At 36.3% G+C, this 26,243-nt stretch overlaps 1 protein-coding gene across 3 annotated transcripts; it reads left to right on the top strand.

The window, feature by feature from the left end:
- The first annotated feature begins 402 nt into the window (after positions 1–402).
- On the top strand, positions 403–25,702 carry LOC106132397 (phospholipid-transporting ATPase IF). 3 transcript variants are annotated; one of them, XM_060947616.1, is made up of 17 exons: positions 403–421; positions 7,752–7,947; positions 10,886–11,011; positions 11,410–11,631; positions 12,801–12,983; positions 13,359–13,664; positions 14,459–14,706; positions 15,068–15,472; positions 18,274–18,445; positions 18,753–18,943; positions 19,754–20,032; positions 20,424–20,560; positions 21,944–22,079; positions 22,400–22,545; positions 23,195–23,362; positions 24,311–24,466; positions 25,323–25,702. In XM_060947616.1, exons 2-17 carry the CDS (start codon positions 7,860–7,862, stop codon positions 25,516–25,518), a joined length of 3,159 nt encoding a protein of 1,052 aa, XP_060803599.1. In that variant the 5' UTR covers positions 403–421; positions 7,752–7,859; the 3' UTR covers positions 25,519–25,702. The 3 variants fall into 3 exon arrangements, with proteins under 3 accessions (XP_060803599.1, XP_013187250.2, XP_013187251.2); XM_013331796.2 differs by lacking the exon at positions 403–421 and adding an exon at positions 1,322–1,505; XM_013331797.2 differs by lacking the exons at positions 403–421; positions 7,752–7,947; positions 10,886–11,011 and having other exon boundaries at positions 11,489–11,631; positions 12,790–12,983.
- The last annotated feature ends 541 nt before the right edge of the window (positions 25,703–26,243 follow it).

The raw sequence follows: 26,243 nt of genomic DNA, 5'->3' as shown, positions 1-26,243 counted from the left end.
AATGTCATTTGTAAAGTAAGTTTCATTTCACTTAGATTTTCATATAATAACAGTTGTGATGATGAGATAGAGTCCACAAAATTGTAGCAATATAGTGTAGTACAAACAGCAGATATATATTTTTTATTTAGTTTTATGAATAATTATTGAATGCCTCAATTACTTTAAGATAAAATAAAATTTTGGGTGTCTTTTACCTAATTTTCAGGATTAAGAAGGAGGACTTCTACTCTGTAATAACTCAGCAAGAGCACCCATTATTATCTCGGCCATACTTTGTAATGCATCCATGCCACACTGCATCTCATCTAGAAATGTTTCGAAAGAAGTCCAAGAATATTATTGTCACATTCCTCGGTTTAATCACTCCACTGTTGAAAATTAACTTGCCGTTGGAATATGGACTCTAGTTTTAAGCTAGGTAAGTAATAAAATTAATATGATAAAACTGGGATTTATGAAGAAGAGCTTTTTGAGCTTACATGCACCAACTTGGGCCTCATGTTACTTACCTCCAGGCAGATTGAAGACAAAGGCACTCAAATTATTATAAAAAACAAACTGGCAAACCACTTCAGGAGAATATGGTCATACTGAATCAAAGTCAAGGTCATCAAGTAATGTGAATGTGTGCCTTTCCTCACAACAGTTTCACTTACTGTATCGGTTAGCAATCAAATTAATGTAATTATTGAGAAAAGAATAAAATAAATAAAAATAGTCACTTTAGACAAACAATAAAATGATTCCATGGTAAACTAAGTTCTCCACTTATGTTGAATTATTTCATCTTAGTGGTTCTTTTACACTACTGTGACAAGCATGAAAATATGGTCTTTTCTCTTTAAAAATTTTAATGTGAAGTCCTTATGTGTGGTTCCCGGCACCAAAACCAAAAAAGAATAGGACCACTCCATTTCTTTCTCATGGATGACGTAAAAGGCGACTTAGGGATAGGCAAATTTATAATTTGCGATTCTTTTTTTAAGTGATGGGCAGCAACCTGTCACTATTTGAATCTCAATTCTATCATCAAGCCAAACAGCTGAATGTGGCCTATCAGTCTTTTCAAGAATGTTGGCTCTGTTTACCCCGCAAGGGATATAGACGTGACGAGACTATACTTCTCTTGAACAAGAAAAAAATCATTTTCCACTTAGACCTAATCTGTATCGAACCCAGGACATATTACCAAGTTGCTATATGAAATTCCCATGTAAGCAGAACCCGGTGACACAGCTAATACGCCTAACTATTAAACAATGCGATGTTAATGTGCGAGTTCCAATATCGATATCGTATTGATAAGATATTTTTCGCTATCGGCGGCCGTACGATTTCATTGTCACAGGTATTTTGATACGTGTAGTGTGCTGGTGTTTTGTGGGATATGTGAGGATTTCACCATGAGGGAGTGTGGCACGGCTATTTTTAGTTGCACCCAGAGAATAAGGCGATGTGTACACTCCTGTTTCACATGTCTGTTCTGTTTCTGCAAATGTTGTGTAAGTACCTTTATGTTTCTTTTTTTTTATTATTTTTTTGTGTACGGCCATGATGAGGTACGTTTGTGATAGGTCCGTCCATAGGTGTTGGCAATTTCATACAGCACTTCTGGTGGACGATTAAGGAACTTGATACAAGAAATATTATTCATCAGAATGATTTATTCTTCTCTGAAATTGTCATTTCCTGTTTGTTATTTACCAAAACTTGACTGGTAGAGTAAATTCACCTATTGTACCTTTAAGGTTCAGTTTTAAATAAGTAAAAACCATAGACACTAGTGTATCTTGGTCTCCCGACATCTTTGCTTCTAGTATTTTTTTATGGAACGGGGTTTGTTTGAACGCGCTAATCTCAGGAACTACGGGTTCGAATTGAAAAATTATTTTTGCGTTGAAAAGACCATTTATCGAGGGAGGCTATAGGCTATAAACCATCACGCTGCATCTATAAGGAGCAAAGAAATAATGGAAAATGTGAAAAAAAAAACGGGGAAAAATTATTCATCCTTGACGGCTTCAATGATGCCCAAAATAACTTTTCCATGCGGACGAAACACAGCTGGTGTATGTATGTTCATAGGAAAAAAATACTTATGCTAAAAATAAACTTTGTACAAGGGCTCTTTTTATATCTTAAGAAATTTCCTCCAGTAGGCCCACGACAGGTACTTTGTCTGCCATAGACATTAACAAACGAAATTCGAAAATTCGAAATTCGAAACATCCATAAGTAAATACTCAATCGTGTTTACTTATGGATGTTTCGATTAAGTCACATACAGTGCCGCTTTCCTCATCAAAGGTCATAAAGGCTTTTTAGTAAAATAAAACATTAAAAAAATAATAACCGAGTTAAGTCAATTGATTATATGTAGGTATATTCAGTATCTTGGTTATATTACATCCATAAAATGTTATCAATGTCCGTTTATCTGTTTGTTTAGTTTAAGACAAAGGGGAAAATAAATAACAGCACATCGTAATGTGTTTCAATCGTATTTAATAACTCTTAATTTTTTATTTTATTTATGTGGTCACGTCCCTTGCGGGGTAAACTGAGCCAGCAGTCTTAAAAGAATAATAATAGGCCACGTTCAGGTTATAGACTCAATGATAGAATTGAGATTCAAATAGTGACAGGTTTGTAGACATGAAAAGAATCTCAAGTTTATAAGCCTAACCCTAAGGTCGCCTTTTACGACACCCGTGGGAATTTTGATGGAGTAGTCCTATTCTTTTTTATATCGGTGCCAATAACCACACGGCGATTCTTAAAGGAATTAATTTATTAGGTTGTCTTAAAAATAACAAGTTTCCTGACACTATTTGAAACTTGAATCCATTCATTAATCCATTAATTCCATCATTAATTCATACAGCTGCACGTGGCCCTTCAGTCTTCAAGGCTGTTGGCTCTGTCTACCCTGCAAGCGATATAGACGTGACTAAATGTATGTGTGATGTTATTCTCATTACACCTAACTGACGAATGTCCAGACTCTCTGGACATTTGTACCAGCAGATAATTGACAAGAAACTGCTAGGTCTTGAAGAGAATATGCATTCCAGCGGAATACTTATCGCATGATGAGGAAATATAGCGTATAAGAGTACCAGAAACCGAGCGTGCATGAAGAGAGTTATGAATGTGGATGAAGCGAAATACGTATGCAGGGATAGCGGCAATTGGAAAGATGTCTCTGCCTACCCCTCCGGGAAATAGGCTGTTTCCAATTATGAGGAGTGTCAGTAGACACATATCTTCGTCCTTCGTTCGTGCGAACCATTATGAGGGCTATATTGTACATAAATATTAATGGTGTCATATCGTTTAACCTGTAATAACCGGCTGCATTAAATATTTCATAGACCACCGTGTTATTCAATGTATGCATGAATTACATACATATTATCACGTCTATATCCCTTGCGGGGTAGACAGAGTCATCAGTCTTTAAAAGACCGGAAGGCACGCACAGTTGTATGGCTTTGTAATGGAATTAAGATTCAAGGTTTGTTAGGCCATCGACAACAAGAAGAATTCCAAGTTTATAAACCTATCCCTTCGTCGCCTTTTACGATATCCATGGGGAAGAGATGGAGTGGTCCTATTCTTTTACTATTGGTGACAGGATACACACAGCACAAAGAAAACTGAGATCATAATTTATGATCTAAGCAGGAAAAAGATACACAACGAATTTTACCAACCTTAGTTCGTAGGCTACGGCTACGGCTAGTTGATAGGCTACGACATCGTAGAACTTACCGTAGCAGTTGCTACGACGGCGCAGAGCTGCAAACTTCAAACCACCAAGCCACCTACAAAAGAATACAGGTTTTTCGCAAAACCTACGGGAAGTTTACTTTTTGCCGGGATGTAAGATACCCAATGTCCTTCTCCAAACTATTATTTTTATTTTATTATTTAAAACTTTATTGCGCAGGAAATTTACAGAAGACAGACTTAATGCCGTTTGGTATTCTTTATCGGTTGACCAAACAGAAAAACTTTCAATTAGTGATGACGGTGCTAATAACTTTTTAAGTTTCAACAAACTTTTTCGCATAAGCGAATTAGCGAATACTACTTTTTTTATTAACTTGATACTACTATATTTTTAATTAGCTTGATAAAAAATAATGTATTTTGCTTTTCGTTTTTAATATGTTAGTGGCTCTTGTTACCTATAAGGACATTGTTTGTAATGACATCACTGTATTATCTTCGAGCAAATGCTGACAAGTTTGAATTTTTAATATCAATATCAAGCGAATCCGTGAACCCTAATTCAAAACCTTGAATATGGCTCTAGAATTTGAGTTATCGTCACATTTTTTTTGAAGAACAGCGCCTGAGTCGATTAGGACGCCGTTAGATATGACAACACATAAATTCGTCCTAACCTTAAATCGTCTTAAATCCACCATTTTTTTTAAAGTAGGTAGCACTCGAATTGTCAAGATGAATCTTAAGGCACTTCATGCGTAAAATCCGCTAGATATGACAACTCATAATTTCGTCGTAACCTGTGTTAAAGAGTTCGCAAACTTCGTTTCGTTCTTTTTCACTTAGCGTATCCGCAAACCCTACTTTATAACCTTGATTAGAAAAGAACGCAGCTTATCACGTGTCTGGGTTCCCACGGCAAAACGAACACCCTTAGACCTAGCCCTTGTCAGAGACATTTCATTGCAGCTAGTAGCTTGTACTTTGCACATACATTGCATACCATGACTGGATCAGCGAAGAAATTATCAAGGGTAACACTCTTTTATTAATCATCAATTTTGTTTCACTTATGTGTCTTTAAATCTGCAATCTGTTGATTCACTTCTAGATTCATTTGAAGGTTTTACACCCCTTGGTCTCATTTAGGAGTCTAAGGGTACAAAAATTTATAAAATAGTAGATGTTCATTAGCACAATTAGTTTATATCAAATCGAATTCTAATTATCACTTGTCCAAAGAAACAAATAAAACGGAGGTTCCAACATCACCGAAGCAAACTTAGAACACTGGCCAAATAATTAATTCACTGCGCAATGTCTTAAATAAATATTTTAATGTACACAATGTGAAATAAGCGACCCTCTCTATTGCCTGCCCCTTTAGAGGGGTGGGAGGAGGACGTAAGATATTACAGTTCGTCTCTCGTTTAGATCCTGCGAAAATAAAAACAATCCTAGTAAGTTTATAAACTTGCGGTTCGTGTTATTTTCCGATGCGGTGTCATATAATATACTTACATACATACATAAAATCACGCCTCTTTCCCGGAGGGGTAGGCAGAGACTACATCTTTCCACTTGCCACGATCTCTGCATACTTCCTTCGCTTCATCCACATTCATAACTCTTCATACAAGCTCGGCGGTTCCGGGTACTCTTGACCTGACCCTTTACCATACCCTTTGTCATATACTTATTTGTTTTTAAGTTGAACTGAACCAATTGTATCTAAGAATACAGTTCAAATTGCAATAGAGCTCATCTACACTACACGCATCGTTTGAATTTTTGACTTGTTGTTAGAATTCGCGCCGCCCGCATGGTTTCCCATAATACTATTTTTTTTTAAATAGGTAAAATTTTAACCTCCTATTTTTATTATTATTTGAAACGAGAATTCCGTGCCGTGAGGTTCCCGGCAACATTAGAAAAAATAATAGGACCACTCCATCTCTTTCCCATGGATGTTGTAAAATGCGGCTAAGGGTTAGGTTTATATACTTGGGATGCCTCTTTTAGGCTATGGCCTAGCAACCTGTCACTATTTGAATCTCCGTTCTATCATTAAGCCACGCTCAACCGCTTGGCCTTTCAGTCTTAGTTGACTGTTGGCTCTGTCTACCCCGCAAGGGATATATACGTGATTATAAGTTATGGAACGATAATCAGATACTGTGCGTCCCCATTCAATATGCAACGCGATTTACCAAACACCCTGTATGTATATATTTGCACCAATGTTGTACTACCAGCTCTTCGCCATCAAAACACTAAATGTCGATTAATATTATATGACTTACCATGACGACCTTCAATCGATTGCAAATACCCTTACCTAGGTATTAATTGAGACCTTAATATGCGACAATATGACCACTCCCACGGTTCAGCACATAAAAATTAACCTCGTATTTATGTACACTTGTCTGCAGAGAAACTTGGCCCTCATATGGTTTTGGTTTGTATGGATTGAAGGTCATGTTTTTCTACAAGAGTACCTACAGTGTGTGACGTTTAGGTAAAACGTCGCTAGTGAGAGTGATGAGAGTTATTAAAAAATATCAGTAGAATAACTACAACCTTTATTAGGACTTGTTTTACGATCTTTAAGAGGGCGTGGGCTTATGCTATAGACATGAGATCTAGTAAGTAGCCGACAGAGGATAGCGAGCTACTTAACTTAGTAAGCGTTGAAGTAGACCAAAGGTGAAGACCTGGAACGTGCGCGTGCGCAGCGGCACGACGTCACAAATGTTGTTCTCAGCACCCGAGCTAGCAAGAGGCTATTGACGGACATTTTTAACTGACTTCCAAAAAGGAGGTTCTCATTTTTATAAATTGTTGGATTAGTGTCACCTATAGAAAGTTTTAAGGCTTTCCTAATTTCACTGATTTGACCCTAATTAGATACATGTATTGAAGCCCATTTAGTCTTCCTGTTTCTCGCATCATTTCTCACGTCGTTCTTCTATTCTCATCCAGAATTGAAATGTACACAAATAGACCTTTCGGAATAGAGAATAACCTTTCGGAAAAACATACTAATAGCTACATTTTTCAAGAAATTGCCACGGGAGCGATGCCCCGCGCAAAAGCAAGTCAATTGCAATTAAAAAACGAATCTTTCCTCTTTATAATAATGTTGATAATGCCGATAAGGGAACTAATAACAGACGGCTCCCACGCCGATTTTCAGGCGGTTAACCGAGTTTTTATCACATTTTGCTGCGATTAATTAACCGAAATATATAATTGTCTCGCGAATAAAACTTTTGTTGTAGATTGGTACTCGTACTATTCGATTCTCCTTCAGTATATGTCACATACCTACATCATGTACGTTTAGAAGAAACTTAGTAAACTTGGGCGTCAAAATGAATTAAAAAAAAAAAACTTAAAATACCCGACTACTTAGTGATACGTGAAAATGAACAACAAGCTCTTTATTCAAATGAAAAGAGCATAACCTCATACATTGAAATCCTTTAACTTTTTTATTTACATAATATTTCACAATATGGCGTCATAAATCCACCATTTTGTTTTTTAGGAAAGTAGCACTCGGACTGTCAAGACGAATCTTACGACACTTCATACGTAAAATCCACTAAATTATTTATATTATAATCATGTCTTTATCCCTTGCGAGGTAGACAGAGCCTGCAGTCTTGAAAGACAGTTAGGCCACGTTCATCTGATAGACTTAAAGATAAAATTGAGATTCAAATTGTGAGTGGTTGCTAGCCCATCGCCGCATTAGTACTTTATACTATACTTTATTTATTACGAAACAAAAATATATGTATGTAATCGTTGCTTACTACTAACTTTAGTAGACTTTATTTTCACGTGTTAAGTATTGAAATTACCCCATGTCCTCGGTAATTCACGTGTGTATGCAAAATCAGTTTAATGGTTTGGTCCGAATTCAAACATACTTTTATTTTCTTCTCAAAAAATAGTCTTTATTGTAATAGCTTTAAGGGTTAAACTTGCATATTTCATTCCAGGGAAGCAAGGTATCAACTGCCCCGGACACCCGTCAGATTGAAGTGGGTGTCGCCGTCCGAGGCAAGAAGAAGGACAACAAGATAAAGACATCCAAATACACCCTACTCATGTTTGTGCCGAAGAACCTGTCGGAGCAGTTTCGTAGGGTCGTCAATTTCTACTTTTTGGTGGTCACTGTTATTGCTGTACTCATTGGTAAGTCAATATAATTTGTACAGGGTGAATCTTTATTGGTTACTAGCTATCCCGGCAAACTTTGTTTTGCAATATAAATAATTTTTAAGTTATTTTGTATAGTTGAAAAAAAATGTTAAGGGTGGACAACCCTTGTCAGAAAGGGGTATGAAGAATAAATGTCGGCCGATTCTCAGACCTACTTACTCAATATGCTCACAAAATTTCATGAGAATCGGTCAAGACGTTTCGGAGGAGTACGGGAACGAACATTGTGACACGAGAATTTTATATAAGTATAAGATATAATTTTTCTTAGCATGTTTGAATGCCATTGTTGGCTCTGTCTACATCACAGGGGATACAGATATGATTATGTTTGTTTGTATGATAAAATTTCTTCCTCCTAGCTTCCTGCTTAGCTTAGCCTTCCTGTTGCATTCTCACCTCTCTGAAGAGGAGCCCGGGTTATGCCTTTGACCATGAATCCTGGATTGGGTGACTCAGGTTTTTACACAAAGCGATTCCCTCCGACCTTTGCAGATAAACCTAACCCGTATTGGATCCATGGTTACCCATCCAGTTGCCTGAATGTTTCCTCACGTTGTTTTCCCACACCGTAAGGGCATCGGTTAGTATTCAAACTAATGTGCATAACTTTGAAAAGAGTCATTGGTACATGGCCGAGGTGGGATTTGAACCTGTGTCTTTCTGCACATCACGCATTTTAATCGGGCAGCTTACCGATTGGACCACCGACGCTCTTTAATCTATACTAATATTATAAAACTGAAAAGTTTGTTTGTTTGAACGCACTAATCTCAGGAAGTACTGGTTCGAATAGAAAAATTCTTCTTGCGCTGAATAGACTATTTATCGAGGAAGGCTTTAGGCTATATAAAATCACGCTGCAACTATAAGGAGCGAAGAAATAATGGAAAATGGGAAAAAAGGGGTAAATTTATTCATCCTTGACGGCTTCAATGATGCCCGAAATCACTATTCCACGCGGACGAAGTCGCGGGCACAGCTGGTGTTATATAATATTGTTATTATAATGTGTACAGTGTTGTTTTATGTTGCAAAATTTATAAAACAATGTTAAATAATGTGGACGTGTTATACAACATTGTAATATAATTTGTACACTCCTTGAGATAATCCAGGAGTATCTATGCATGAAAGCAGTTTTGACCTTCGATCGCCTTTCACGGAAAAATAACTTCTGGGCCATATAAGAAGTCGTTATCAATACATATATCCAAATTTATTAATTTATACAAAGCCATTAAAAGATAAAAATTTTGACGAAACGTGTTGCGATTGTACTCTATCGTATACGTTTATTTTTATCTCAGAATTCGTAAAGGCTTCTGGCTACTCAGATAAAGTTTGATTTAAATTCAATAAATATTACTTTATCTAATCTTGTATGTCAACAATCGTCAGCTGTAGACTTAAAAAAGAATTCTGAGAATTGGATTAGCAATTTTAAAGCTGTATTTTCTAACAGTAATTTGTGGACTTCTAGTTCATCGTAATTTATAGAAAATTAAATTTTATACCAAGAGTTGCTTGGATTATGATGGCACAAGAACAATGAAATAAAAGTGCACAATGAAATATTACTGCAAAAAAATACCTGTGAAATCTGTTTATTAAGATATAATTTTTATTTTTTGGCAAAAAATTAAGTCATGCGTGCCTACAAATATATTTGGAAAGTTTTAAATTCGCATAAGTGACATTGACTAAGCGAAAGTGAGAAAATCCATTTAAAAACTGAGTTTCATGTCAATTTTTGGGGAGGCTAAATTTTTTATGCTGAATACGCAATCGGATATTAGAATGTGACTTACCTACACACATACATACATAAAAACACGTCTATACCCCCCTCACGGGGTAGACAGAGCCAACATTCTTGAAAAGACTGATAGGCCACGTTTAGCTTGATAGAATTGAGATTCAATAGTCATACTACGCAATACAAAATTCAATCGTCTTTGAATTAACGCAGCCTTGGCCGGGTTATACAATATGAACTGGTATGGGAAAGTTTAGATTTATATACAACTTGTATTATGAGCAAGTTCATACGAATGATTATTCAATTAAAAATTTATACAAGTTAAATAGAACGTACGCTGACGTTAATTTTCTTTATAGGGTTGCCAATGATGATCTTAAATTAATAATAAAAATATATTATTAGTTATCTTATTTTTAGCAACACGCCGCATCGGGTTTTATTACAAATGATGTATGAGATAAATAATCTTTTCGTAAATTTAGTCGCTTCGTGTAAATAGCACCTCATAGACTCCTCTCCGAGAGGCGAGGACGAAGAAATAATTCATAAAGCATAAAATACAAATAAACTAAAAAATATTTTTCTAATTTATATGCAACCAAAAGAATGAAAAGAGATCTCTTCATACAAAGAGAGATACTAGAGATCTTCATGGCATATGTCTGCCGTTGCAATATTTCTTTTATATTTTGTTATCTATATATAAATAAATATATATGTAAATAGCACCTCATAGACTCCTCTCCGGGAGGCAAGGACGAAGAAATAATTCATAAAGCTTAAAATACAAATAAACTTAAAATTATTTTTCTAATTTATATTCAACCAAAAGAATGAAAAGAGATCTCTTCATACAAAGAGAGATACTAGAGATCTTCATGGCATAAGTCTGCCGTTGCAATATTTCTTTAATATTTTGTTATCTATATATAAATAAATAAATAAATATATACGGGACAACTTACACAGATTGAGTTAGCCTCGAAGTAAGTTCGAAACTTGTCTTAATGCCGGTCAATCATAGCGAACTTGTAAAACACTTGGAACATATCTATGTTTTTACGAATAATTTATTCGTAAAAACATAGATATGTTCCAAGTTTATTCGGAATAAATGATCTGACTGATTGACTGAACTGTTCACAGATAGTCCCGTCTCCCCCATGACAAGTATAGCACCTCTGACTTTTATGGTGCTTGTGACAGCAGTAAAGCAAGGGTATGAAGACTGGCTGCGGCATAAGTCGGATAACAAAATCAATAATCAGACTGGTAAGTCAATATAAATAGTAGCTTTTACTGCCGCTTCTTGTGTAATATACGTTTGGTAAAAAAAAAAACTACCAATAAAAAAGAAGCCGAAACTGTTCTTCGAACAAATTTTGCTCTTTGGGGATGAGCGTCAGCAATTTTTTAATTATAAAACGATTCGTCAAAATAAAAGTACCTACCAGTCTTTTATTTCGACGAATAATTCGAATATGAAAAGTGTTAGTCGAATGAAGTTTATATCGTCGAACTGTTCATAGGCCTAATGACTGTCTGAAAATAGACCTCATTTCCACCGCATTGGTCAAAATTGTTTTCTCAAACAATATCACATCACAGAACCTGTATAAGTAAATTTAATATTTAATTTGATAAAGTTAAATGAACATTTTCTCTCCCAGTGGAAATAGTCCACAACAACGTAATCCAAGAGGTCAAAAGCTCCAGCATCGCCCCTGGTGCACTGGTCAGGGTCAAACGAGGTAAGGAAGTTCCAGCCGACCTGGTGCTCCTGTGTTCCTCGTCAGACAAGGGGAAATGCTACGTGACCACGGCTAATTTGGACGGCGAGGCCAATCTGAAGACTTTGAGGGTGCCCCAGCCTTTCATTGGATGTTCTGCAGGTAATTTTAAGGTCTACTTTTGCTTATACAGAATCACATTTTCTAATAAAAAATTTGGAAATTAAAATAATTAAAAAAATTAAGAATTTGCAACTCAATTTTTTTTCCTTAACACTATTTATTTCCAAATTTAAAAATATGGCAACTGTTATTAATAATCTTGTCCCGAAAATTAATTATTGAAAATCCTTTGTCTCGCAGTGAAATACGACAACCGGCTGACAAAAGCCAAAAAATATATATCACTATCATCATCACTACATAGTATAAAACAAAGTCGCCCATTTTGTCTGTAGTCCCTTCGTATGCATAAAACTTTAAAACTACGCAACGGATTTTGATGCGGTTTTCACTAATAGAAAGAGTTATTTTCTCCGACAGGTTTTTATATATAATTGAAATACATTGAAACTATATTAGCTGAGTTATAGCGATTTATGTCCAAGAAGTCAGAAAAAAAATCTAATTGAAGATTGCATTTGTGCGTGCGCCGCTTATACCGTTGGATACAAGTAAGAACAATGTATAGCAAAAACATTGGTCTTTATTAGTTCTACAAAAAAGTCCGCGATGACATATATCCAGCTTTTTTATTTAAGTCACAAAAACTACTTTTCTGTATTAAAAAAACATTTAATTCGTTGGGTGATGTTTAACTGGTGATATAACCAATAATACATATATCCTTATCAAAATAAGTAAGTTCATCATCACGAGCATTTAATTTAGATTATTTTTGCAGTTTACAGTGTGTTATTTAGACATATAGTTTAGGAGATATCACGATATTAGTATTGCGGCACGGTATGGGCCGGCCGCAGCGGCGATTGTGAATTGAAAATTAGTATCCAATATGTGTTGGTGCGTTGACTGTATTTGTCGAAGTAGCGGGATACACGCAAACGAAGTTGCGCGGGTCAGCTAGTTACTACATAATTTATTTTAAAAACATATACCATTTGAGTCGCGATATAGCGACTGTGAGGACCTTAGAATTACGTACATTTTAAATTTTTCAACTACCTGTAACAATAGTGTTGTAACCATTTTATACCGGTACCATAACAGGCTAGCGGTACCGGTACTCAAAAATACCATTATCCATGGGAATAATAATTAATTATCATTGAAAAAGGCTTACTTTTACACTGAATACAGCTTATTTTTAGACATACTACCACAAGGGATGCGAATTACTGTCAACAACCCGGAAGCGAACCTTTACACGTTTCACGGGAGTCTAAAAATACCTGCGCAGGCGCAACCGTTGGCATTGAGCCCAGAAAACCTCATGTTGAGGGGATCCAGGGTACGGAATACGGAGTGGGCTATAGGATGCGCTGTTTATACAGGTCAGTTCTCTTAAACATTATTTATTGGCATTCATATACATATAAGAATTATGTAACAATCTGTAACTTGAGGGAAGTTATGAGTTTTCATCTAGATTTACAATTAAGATTTTCGTTTCGTTAACAATTTGTTTAGCGTGTCTTAAATAAATGAAAACGAGTAAAATGTAAAGGCAAATTTTAGTATTTTTATGCTAAAACTTGTCTTCACATTTTACTCGTTAAATAAAGATGCAGATATTTTTTTGCTAATATTTGGAAAACTGCAATCCGATATATTTCTTTCCTTAAATAGAAATAACATTTTCAATGTGTATTTTGTACAGCTCCTTTTTATCAACAGACAATTCTTTTAATTCTTTTCATAATTTTCAGGCGAAGAAACGAAACTGGCTCTAAATTCGAAATTCACGAGCAACAAATTTTCATCCTGCGAATTGGCCGTTAACGCTTTTTTAGTATTTTTCATATTATTACTCATCATAGAGATAATTATCTCGGTAGCTGCGAAAATTATAATAGAAAATCGGAACCCAGAAAGGCAGTCTTATTTAGGGCCGGCCTTACAGTATTCTTCAATGGCCCAACAAACAGTGCAAGATCTGTTTTCGTTCTTGCTACTCTATTATTATATTATACCTATGTCGCTGTATGTGACTATTGAGCTTTATAAATTTATTGGTGAGTATATAACCTACATCTGTATAATCCGTATATCCCTTGCGGGGTAGACAGAGCCAGCAGTCTTGAAAGACTGACAGGCCACGTTCAGCTGTCAGGCTTAATGATAGAATTGAGATTCCAATAGTGACAGGTTGCTAGCCCGTTATAAGAAGAATCCCTAGTTAATAAGGATAATAACTAATGAATAGGCCTTTAGTCGCCTTTTACGATATTAATGGGGAAGAGATGGAGTGGTCCTATTCTTTTTCTTTGATGTAGAAGTGGGACATAGCCGAGAAAGTTTAACTAGATTAATATTATATGAACAATAAAGATAAGTTATGAAGAGAGATAGTATTCCTTCAAGTTCTTTTTAAATATAACTTGTTTGTGAGGTAACAATACATGGGTAGGCAGAGACTACCTCTTTCCACTTGCCACGATCTCTGCATACTTCCTTCGCTTCATCCACATTCATAACTCTCTTCATGCAAGCTCGGCGGTTTCGGGTACTCTTGACCCGACCCTTTACCAGGACGTCCTTAATTTGATCAAGATACGTTCGTCTAGGTCTTCCCACTCCGACCTTTCCCTCCACACTCTCCTTGTATATCTGCTTAGTCAACCTGCCTTAATCCATCCTCTCCACATGACCGAACCATCTTAACATACCCTTTTCTATTCCTGTAACTACATCATCTCCTTTCACATCATAACATTCCCTTTACAAGGACGTCCTTAATTTGATCAAGATACGTTCGTCCACGGTCTTCCCACTCCGACAAGGTAACAATAACATTGAACCATTGCAGGGTCCCTCTTCATAGCCTGGGACGAAGAGCTTCGCTGTACCGACACGGGTAAGCCTGCCGTGGCCAATACTTCGGACCTGAACGAGGAGTTGGGACAAGTGGAAGTGCTGTTCTCAGACAAAACCGGCACTTTGACCAAGAACATGATGGTTTTCAAAGCGTGTTCTATAAAAGGCATTGTCTACGAAGAGAGGAGGTCTGGGTTCTTTGACGTGGAGAGACCGGAGGCACCTATAAGCATTTCTCAGGTCTGTTTTTTTGTTAATACCTACATATTTTGTAATACCAGCCATTTCAGTAGTAGGTACGTAGGTACATAATAAATAGATAAAAAATATATTGCGGACCCAAATAAAACACGTTACATATGCCAATCACCTTGTCCTTTTTAACCGCCTTCTTTGAAAAATGGTGGTTCTCAGTTACACTTAGGAGGTTTTAGCCGACGTCAATTAAATTAAACCGACGTCAAAAAAGGAGGATATCCATTGGAGGTGGTAATCCTTTTACAAAAGTTATTATAGGTCTCTTCATCACCACCATCACCTATAATAACTTTTGTAAAAAGAATGGTAATAGCTTGTTTTCAGCGATCCATTTCTATTTCAGACAGACGTCCAATTTTTCTTCAGCATACTAGCATTATGTCACAGCGTCCAAATATCGGACCAAGACGTGAAACGACTCAGCGCCACGCTAACTCGCGAGAGCAGGCAAATGATTAAATTTCTAAGGAGAAAAAAGAAAGTCACAGATATTAATGACACTCCTGATCTGGCGTTGATTAATGACACTGATATTAATGCTAAAATTGAGTATCACGCGAGCAGTCCCGATGAGAAAGCGTTGGTGGAAGCGGCTGACAGGATAGGGGTGACATTTTTGGGTGAAGACGGTAACAATATGATGATAAAGATCGGACAGAGAATCGAGATGTTTGAACGTTTGCAAATAATCGAGTTCACGTCTGAGAGGAGGAGAATGTCGGTGGTGTTACGGGACAAGAATGGGAAGGTAAGTTGTTTTTTGTTTTTTTTTTTTTGAGTTACGTTTTTTCCTTGACTTGGCTTCCCATGGGAATTTTCAGAAGTAATGTTACCTATACAATGTTACTCATGAAGCTTTTGTCTGCCTCAAGATATCAAATATGTTTTATATGTTAAAAATAAATTTTTACTACGACTCATTTGCCATTTGCGATTATTAATATACGTGCCCATACTTAATTACAGATTTCTACCACCTATAGTTTCTTAGCAAAACCGCGGACAAACAGACATGATTTATTTCTTTTATAACTATCTACTATTTCCTTGCACTGTGGAAATTTCAGTTCAATAAAGATATTACAAACAAACAAACATGTCGAAACTATAAGCGTTTCTTGTTTACTACGGAATCCTAAAAATGGTATCATGCATTTTTAACTTACATTTTATTTCGCTGAAATTAACTCAAATTCAAATTTAAAAATTCTATTTATAGGATATTTAGGATTTATAGGATATTTCATATCACTCAATAATTGTCATATCTTTTGGTTTCACAACATTGGTTGACGTCAAATAAATTACCGACTTAAAACTAAGGTTGACTGTAGAAAAAATCCCAGATCAATCCGCCCCTTATCAATCGCTAGTCATCTGATCATCTTGAAATAAATTGTCCTCGGTGTTCTAAATTTATCTCTTTATAGAGATAGAGATTTATATATTTTCAATCTTATCTTATTATGATAAGATTGAAAATTTCGAAATAGTTGACCATCAAAGTCACTGCTAAACGGTCTACGGGCTGACGTTACGAATATGAATGTCTACAGGATATAATTTAAAATTATTGTAAAATTTTTTTTTAGTTAAATCAAGTCTTAATTTTTTTTGGCCTTTTTAAGACTGTTGGCTCTGCCTACCCCGTATTTTTTAATTAAGTCCGGTCTTAATTTCTTTTGGCCTTTTTTAAGACTGTTGGCTCTGTCTACCCCGTAAGGGATAAATACGCGATTTTAAACATGCTTGCATCTTTAAAATGTTTATGATTATTATTTTTATGCATTTTTGTATTGTATCTATCCCTTAGTCGTCTTTTACGACATCCGTGGGAAAGAGATGGTGTGGTCCTATTCTTTTTTTGTATTGGTGCCGGGAACCACACGGCAAAATGAATTCAATAACATCACCTATATAAATAAAGGCACGTTTAACTCGATATGTCAATGCCAACTTAGATAATGTAGCAGTAACTGGAAATAAGATAGCTTCATACCGGAAATGATAAAGCCAAAGAATATAGATACCTAAAACAACTCTGTGGTACAGTGATCGGGGTGTTTGGAGGTCGTGGGTTCGAATCCCGGTGGGAGTATGTCACTAGTATCAAGTTTACGAATAAAAAAAACGTATGTTCTTTGTTAATCTCAACTCAATATATGTATATACTGACTAAAGACATACTTCAACCCACGACCTTTGTTTCTTTTATAACTATGTACTTACTTTTTTTCTTGTTACTATGTAAATTTCTATGCAATAAAGATATTACTAACAAACAAACCTCGAAAAAGTCGTGGGTTCGAGACAAGTATAAAGTTACTGACAGACAAGACGATGTACAGCTGAAACTAATGCGAGAACAGAACTAAAATCTACATACATACATATGGTCACGTCTATATCCCTTGCGGGGTAGACAGAGCCAACAGCCTGAATGGCCACGTTCAGCTATTTGGCTTAATGATAGAATGGAGCTTTTTATCTTATCTTACTATTAATTATACTTAATACTTTTTATCCCGAAATACCAATTTAATTTCACGTTATCTCGTAATCTTTAAAACCGATTAATGAGCTGTAAATAGCAAAAAATATGTCCGGTAAATTTTCTTAATACCTTCAAATCATAACTTTATATCCTTGTGTGGTAATAAGAGGATGAATGAAAGCAGGTTGACTAAGCAGATATACAAGTAGAGTGTGGAGGGAAAGGTCGGAGTGGGAAGGCCTAGGCGAACGTATATTGATCAAATTAAGGACGTCCTGGCAAAGGGTCAGGTCAAAAGTACCCGAAACCGCCGAGCTTGCATGAAGAGAGTTATGAATGTGGATGAAGCGAAGGAAGTATGCAGAGATCGTGGCAAGTGGAAAGAGGTAGTCTCTCCGGGAAAGAGGCGTGATTTTATGTATGTATGTGATAATAATTCCCAAAATGCACCTTGTCATTTACATTTATGTATGTATGTATGGTAAACACTGCGCGCCGACCCCGTTATAGATAAAATAATATTCGTTATAGATTAGATTAAATGAGATTCCGAAAAATACGTTATCTTTTTAATATCTGTTTTTATACAACCAACACATTCTTGTAAAAACATGAGTGATCTTGATTAAACTTGGTAGTACAATTGCACTGATATATATGATTGATTGCAAATCAACTTAAATTAAATGTGGGTATATCGATACATAGGGAATTTTTTGAAATAATAAAAAATTGTGTCCGTCTCTGTGTTAAATATTATCAAAATCGGTCCAGTAGTTTTTATTACATTATAAATATACATACATACATAAACACAAATGTTTCCTCTTTAGTATTAGTAGTATAGATGACTAACTGTATCTCACTTTCCACCTCTTAATAGAACAAAATATAAATAAACAAATATACACTTATTTTTTCTTTATTGTAAAAAAAATATTGTGAATAACGATAACATATTACTAATTATTATTGCGAAAATTATATACCTAGAATATGTTGTAAGTAAAATGTAATTGTTTGATGTTCTACAAAAAAAAAATGAAATATTACAGATTTGGCTCTACTGCAAAGGCGCTGAAAGTGCAGTGTTGCCACTATGCAAAGATTCGGTGATAGTTGAGGAAGTCAACAGAGATATAGACAGTTTTGCTAACAAAGGTTTGAGGACCCTCGCAATAGCGTACAGGGAAGTGCCACAAGACGAGTATGATAAAGTGTGTGAAGGTAAGTTTTTTGAATTTTTAAATACATACATATATATTATGAGGTATATTTCGCTAGCAGGGAAAACAGAGCAAAACAGTATTGAGAAGACAGAAAGGTCACGTTCAACTACATGAATGAAGGAATTGAGATTCAAATAGTGACAGGTTGCTAACCTATCGGCTACAAAAAGAATCCCAAGTTTATTAGTCATTCCCTTTGTCGCTTTTTACGACACCCATGGGAAAGATGCGAGTGGTTACTATCCTAAGTGGCATCTACACGGACAAAATATGTATTTGATTAGGTACATATTTAAAAATTTCAGCAATAAAACAAGTGGAACCCACCAGTGTGAAAGACTTAGAACAAATGTCGAAACGTTTTCGAGAACTAGAAAGGGACATGACGTTAATTGGTGCTACGGCCGTGGAGGACTGTTTGCAAGATGGCGTCGCGGACACGCTGGCCGCTTTGAGAAGAGCTGGTATTAAGATCTGGGTCCTCACTGGGGATAAGGTGAGTTTAATATTAGGGATTTGATAAAAAGAAATCAATTTCAGTGATAAAACTAGTGAAACTTACTAAGATCCCTTTTCTTAAGAGTCCAAGCCATTAAAACAGACAAAATGGCCGATCTTGAAATCTGTTGATAAAATAGTGATTCAACGCCATCTATTGGCGAGTGGTACAGCCTCCCATAAGATTCATTTAGGCGCGATTGGTTCAATTCAGTATTGGTTCAATTCACTATCTGTAGCGTTAGAGGTCGGAGTGGGAAGGCCTAGACGAACGGATCTTGTTCAAATTAAGGACGTCCTGACAAAGGGTCGGGTCAACCGCCAAGCTTGCATGAAGTATGAAGTTATGAATGTGGATGAACCGAAAGAAGTATGCAGAGATCGTGGGCAAATGGGAAGATGTAGGTCTCTGCCTACCACTCCGGGAAAAAGGCGTCATTTTATGTATGTAGCGTTAGAAGGTAATTGGGCAAATCGCGCCTAAACGATTAAGATTCTAATGTATATAATTTACATACATACATACATATGGTCACGTCTATATCCTTTGCGGGGAAGACAGAGCCAACAGTCTTGAAAAGACTGAATGGCCACGTTCAGCTATTTGGCTTAATGATAGAATTGAGTTTCAAATAGTGACAGGTTGGTAGCCCATCGCCTAGAAAATAATCCCAAGTTTGTAAACCTAGTCCTTGGTCGCCTTTTACGACATCCATGGGATAGAGATGGAGTGGTCCTATTATTTTTTGTATTGGTGCCGGGAAGCACAAGGCACGTATATATTTTAATTTATTAATTCTTCCCCCAGGTGGAAACCGCTATAAACGTCGCCCAATCCTGCGCACACATATCAGAGAACGACAGAAGAATGTTCATGATCGGAGTCGGACACGACACGATAGAAGATCATTTAGAAGAATGCAAACGAATAGTGCAAGAGCACACGTATAAAGACTTAGCTTTGGTGGTAGATGGCGCCACTATGAGTTCAATACTGGATACCCGTTTTGCACCAATCTTCTCGGATATAACGATGAAGTGCAACGCCGTATTGTGCTGTCGACTCTCCCCTATTCAGAAGGCTAATGTGAGTTCAATATTAAGTTAATGACAATATATTATGTATATTGTATCAAAGAAAAATCCAAACATGTATACCGTGTGGTTCCCGGCACCAATAAAAAAAAGTATAGGACCTGGAGTGGTCCTCTCTCGTTCCCATTGATATCGTAAAAGGCGACTAAGGGATAGACTTATAAACTTGGGTATCTTCTTTTAGGCGACGAGCTAGCAACCTGACACTTTTTGAATCTCAATTCTATCATAAAGCCGAACAGCTGAACGTGGCCTATTAGTCTCTTCAAGATTGTTGGCTCAGTCTACCCCGCATAGGATATAGACGTGACTATATGAATTAATGAACAAATATTTCAGTTTTACTTGCAGTATTTCAGTTTATAAATATAATTTTATTTCAGATAGTGAAATTAATAAAGAACAGTCCTGACCACCCGATAACAGCGGCGATAGGGGACGGCGCCAACGACATATCTATGATACAGGAAGCGCATGTCGGTTTCGGCATTTTCGGCAAGGAGGGCTATCAGGCCGCGAGGTAAACTTGCAATTTATCAATCTATAAAATAATATAAATATATAAGGGACAAATTACACTGATTGAGTTAGCCTCGAAGTAAGTTCGAGACTGGCGTTACGAGATACTAACTCAACGATACTATATTTTATAATAGATCCAATCAGAAAAAGTTCTTTTCTCATCATGCCCTGGCCAGGATTCGAACCTCGACCTCCGATATCACAGACAAGCGTACTACCGCTGCGCCACAGAGGCCGTCTATGAATAGAATAGATTTATTTTCAAAATTGGATACAAGGTAGCACTTATTGACGTCACATCACTTAAATCTAATTATAACTACTAACGCTTCCAAATCGTATATATATACGTTCACTAGCGTATATGTATACTAGCTTTCACAATGCCGTGCGGTTTCCCCGACATTTTCCAATACAAACGGCGGTATGATTTGTCATTTCCTACACGTGTGAATAATGTTTATGTTTATATATATATTTTTTTATTCTCTAATGTAACAAACCAGACGGCCTCTGTGGCTCAGCGGTAGTACGCTTGTCTGTGACACCGGAGGTCCCGGGTTCGAATCCTGGCCAGGGCATGATGAGAAAAGAACTTTTTCTGATTGGCCTGGGTCTTGGATGTTCATCTATATAAGTATTTATTATAAAATATAAAATATAGTATCGTTGAGTTAGTATCTCGTAACACAAGTTTCGAACTTACTTCGAGGCTAACTCAATCAGTGTAATTTGTCCCGTATATATTTACTATTATTTATTTAATTACAATTTGTAAAGTACAAAAGGTAAAATCTATTGCTAATAGCGTTATCTAACAGCCTAGCATGGGGGTAAATAGAGAACCTTTGTATGAGTGATAATAAATAATGTATATTAAACATACTATACCATATTTACTATAACATACATACATACATATGGTCACGTCTTTATCCCTTGCGGGGTAGACAGAGCCTGAGTCCTGAAAAGACTGAATGGCCACGTTCAGCTATTTGGCTTAAATATAGAATTGAGATGCAAATAGTGACAGGTTGCTAGACCATCGCCTAAAAAAGATATAACTATCGCCTATTTACTATAAACCTACACTAAATATACTACATGCAGCTAAACGTGACCTTTTAGTCGTTTCAAGACTGTTGGCTCGGTCTACGTATGTATATATGTACCAGGTTTCACCCGCGGCTCCGCCCGCATGACAATTAACCTATGTCCTTCTCCGTACTCCACACTATATGTTTGCCAAATTTCATGAAAATCGGTGCAGTGGTATAACTGTGAAGAGGTTACAAACAAAAACTCACTTTCGAATTCATAATATCCTTTATTTAGATAATAATGATTAATGACTTTAAAGAATAATTTGTGTTTGTTTCAGATCAGCCGATTTCGCGTTCACAAAGTTTTCAATGGTGAAGAGAATGATATTAGTTTTGGGTCACTGGTATTACCAAAGATTAGCTACGTTAATACATTATTTCTTTTACAAAAATCTAGTGCTTGGCAATATTATGGTAAGTGTATCTTCATAATTAATTAATGAGGAACTGTTTTCAGTCTGTTATTATTAAAAAAAAGTACCTGAGTGACCGAGCGGTGCTTGGTGGTCGCCAGAAAAAGTAGTAAAATCAAAAGCCCATAAAAAATTTGGGGAAATGTTTTGGCTGAAAAATGGGAAATACTATTTTTCATGGATTCCTGGATGACCAAGCTGGATCGATTTTTTTCGCATACTTTTGAGTACATAATTATAACTATTAATTCTATCATGTTAGTGAAAGTATAAATTGATTGAGTTTAAAATTTATTTTCATATATTTTTCTCCCTTTCCAGTTCTTTTTCCAAATCCAAAGCGTTTTCTCCACGCAATCCATATACAACTCGATGTACCTGACTTTGTACAACTTATTCTTCACAACGCTACCGTGTTTGATATTGTCCATTACAGAGCAAAGATGGCCGGCCGATTTACTTATGTGGTATGTTAAGTGAACATTACTTTAATTGTAATTATCGTTATTTTTTTTTTTCCAGTAATATCTCTAGGTCATAATTTTTTGTCGGTATTGTTATTTTTGTCTATGCAATATCGTTCATTCGTTATCATTCTATTGTTTTCATTTCATTCACTTGATTTTATTTATTTATTTATTTATGTACACAAAATAATGTACAGGAGCATTTATTAAAGTAATTCTAGTACAAAGGTTCTACTTATTTTAAAAGAAATCTCTTCCAGTAGACCCATGAGAGGAAAGATGAATAATGAATCACTTGATCTTCCAATTTAAATTCTTTTCTACATAAATTAGATAACTGATGGACTCACTTACATATCAATGCACAGCTCAACCCACAGCGGGTTTAAGTTTTAAATTTGGTATGTTTACTAAGGACCTAATGTGCCTAAAGTTTAAGTGGTCTAGGCAACAGAGGATTCACCCTGAAATTCCCCCTGGAACGGAAATTAACAAGACATTATATTTTGCGTTGCCGGATCTGCGGCTATAGTCTATTTATTTAATAAAATCTTATTAAAAACAATCATTAAAAAAAAATCAGCTCCATCCCTATTACTTTACCATTATGTAATCTAACCTTATTAAATTTTTTAAACTCTTTTTCTAGGAATCCGACACTCTACCGAGAAATATCCCGTAATCGTCTCATGTCGCGGTCATACTTCATCACTTGGAGTATAATAGCGTGTTACCACTCGTTGGTCATATATGTGGTCACGTGGCTCGCTATGAGGACCGCTGTCATTGGGAGGGACGCTAAGACTACGGATTTGTGGTAAGACTTTGTAAAACACACCCGTTCGTATGTCTGACTAGAGGCCGCCCGCGACTTCGTCCGCATGGAAACCCTATCAATCCCGCGGGAACTCTGGGATAAAAAGTAGCCTATGTGTTATTCTGGGTCTTCAGCTACCTACATACCAAATTTCATGGTAATCGGTAGTTTTTGCGTGAAAGAGTAACAAACATCCATACATCCATACAAACTTTCGCCTTTATAATAGTAGTAGGATTCTGTCTGCCCCTTAAGGGTTTCACTACAAGAATTGTCACTGTAGTGTTTCAATTGACTTTATGACATTGCTAAAACTGAAGATCAAGTATATTAGAATGACAACTAGGTATGTTCTGACACCTAAATCTTAATACGTGATCTAAGTACAAATAGCGTCTGTAGTGCGAGCGATGATTCGGTTCAACAGCACCAATATAAGTTAATAATAAGTTTTATCGATGCGTTATCGATAAAAAGAATATGTCGACATTATCTATTGACCATTCACTATGACTGAGCATTTTTTTATATTTATGGCTAGGACCGAACACGTCGCAATTTTTTTTTGTATAATGTCAAGTCCTTTATGTCAATGCCAAAGACGTGTAGCACCATCTATTAGTAGATGTCACAATATGATTTCCGCGGGATTTTTTTTACCTAATATGTAAAGTGCCGTGTGGTTCCAGGCACCAATACAAAAAAGAATAGGACCACTCCATCTCTTTCCTATGGATATCGTAAAAGGCGACTAAGGGATAGGCTTACAAACTTAAGATTCTTCTTTTTTATGCGATGGGCTAGCAACCTGTCACTATTTGAATCTCAATTCTATCATTAAGCCAAATAGCTGAACGTGGCCATTCAGTCTTTTCAAGACTGTTGGCTCTGTCTACCCCGCAAGGGATATAGACGTGACCATATGTATGTAAAATGACCTCACGGCAGGTGCTACGGCGCCGTGCTGTTCCACCTGACGGTGGTCGTGGTGAACCTCAAGCTGTGGATGCAGGCCCGCTACCAGACATACGTCTTCATCGCTTCAGTACTCGGGAGCATCTTTATCTATGTCATATTTGAAATTGTCTACTCGATGTTTAATATGTGAGTATTTCCTTTTGTCATTTCAACATCTTTATTAAATAAGTAGTTTATTCAGAAGCTCGTATCACAAATTTTTTAGAAGAAACGTAACTATGAGTCGTTTCGCGTCGTAAGAACGATGATAGAAAAAATAATTTCCTATATCCCTTATATGTATTTGGTTATTTGCTAAAATTATTACGTTATTTTCTAGAGTTATAAACTTAGTGATAGGGTCCTGTTTTCGCTATTTAGGTATGGAACCCTAAAAGCAATCCATCGACAAGGCGTTTCTCAAACGCAAGAATTTAGTGGGTATAAGTGAAAGAAACTTGGTTTTGTTCTAAATCAATCAGCAGTGATGTTCGATATCAACTCAGTCATTGTTAAGTTTAGTAATATAATAGTTATCTTTCGGATTATCTTAATTTATATATGTAATTTTAATGACCAACTCATACATACACCCATTATATACTTACATTAGAATCTTAATCGTTTAGGCGCGATTTGCCCAATTACCTTCTAACGCTACATACATAAAATTACGTTTTTTTTCGAAGAGGGGTAGTCAGATACTACATCTTTCCACTTGCCACGATCTCTGCATACTTCTTTCGCTTACATAGAATAACATAGTTTTATTTTCAAAATTGGATACAAAGGTATCACTTATTGACGTAACATCACTTACTTAAATCTAATTATACATACGTGACCGACTCAACCGGGACAAATTCCAGAAAGAAAATATTCCTGTTTTATCTTTTTAAAATTATTAACCGTAACATAATTTATAACTATGTCGTTTTCTTGTTACTGTGTGAATTCCTATGCAATAAAGATATAACAAACAAACAAATAATTTACCTTACAGGTCAATAGATGGCGACTCCCTCGGCGTATACATAAGGCTTCTCTCTTCTCAATACTTCTGGATCCTGAACTTAATCACCGTGGTGGCGACGCTCGCGCCCGATTATTGTGCACGTTTGATTTCCGATAAATGGGGCAAAAGACGGACAGACATGAAAGTGATTATAGGGCCTAGATTGTTTATCACGCAGTTATAATTTTGATTGTCTTATTGACTATTCTGTTGACAAGGTACAATCAACACTACTATGCGTAGGTAGCTGAATTATTTTTTAATTGACTAAATAGTATACAACGCACGATACTGAGAGTAGGTAGGACACTGAAATTTTATGATTTTCGCGTGAGAGTCAGGAGTGGAAAACAATGCGATAAATGATAAGTGTTAGGTAGGATAAAATATGACTGTCAGGGAGTGTTACATACCAGATTTAGTTACTTCTAAAATTGCCCCAAAAGTCTCGAGAAAGACGGAGTATTAAGTCCCAAGAAACCCACAGCTATTATTCGACCACGACGACGAACCACATACATACGTAAAATCACGCCTTTTTCCCGGAGGGGTAGCCAGAGACTACATCATTCCACTTCCACGATCTCTGCATACTTCATTACTTCCTTCCATAACTCTCTTCATGCAAGCTCAGCGTTTTCGGGTACTCTTGACCTGACCCTTTGCCAGGACGTCCTTAATTTGATCAAGATACGTTCGTCTAAGCCTTCCCACTCCGACCTTTCCCTCCACACTCTCCTTCTATATCTGCTTAGTCAACCTGCTTTCATTCATCCTCTCCACATGACCAAACCATCTTAACATACCCTTTTCTATTCCTGTTACTACATCTTTTTTCACATCACAACATTCCCTTATCACGCTGTTCCTTATCCAGTCACTCAATTTTACGCCGATCATTTGTAATGA

This window comes from Amyelois transitella, chromosome 14, assembly GCF_032362555.1.
Source record: "Amyelois transitella isolate CPQ chromosome 14, ilAmyTran1.1, whole genome shotgun sequence".
Taxonomy (NCBI): Eukaryota; Metazoa; Arthropoda; class Insecta; order Lepidoptera; family Pyralidae; genus Amyelois; species Amyelois transitella.
This window is presented reverse-complemented; position numbering and strand designations above follow the sequence as displayed.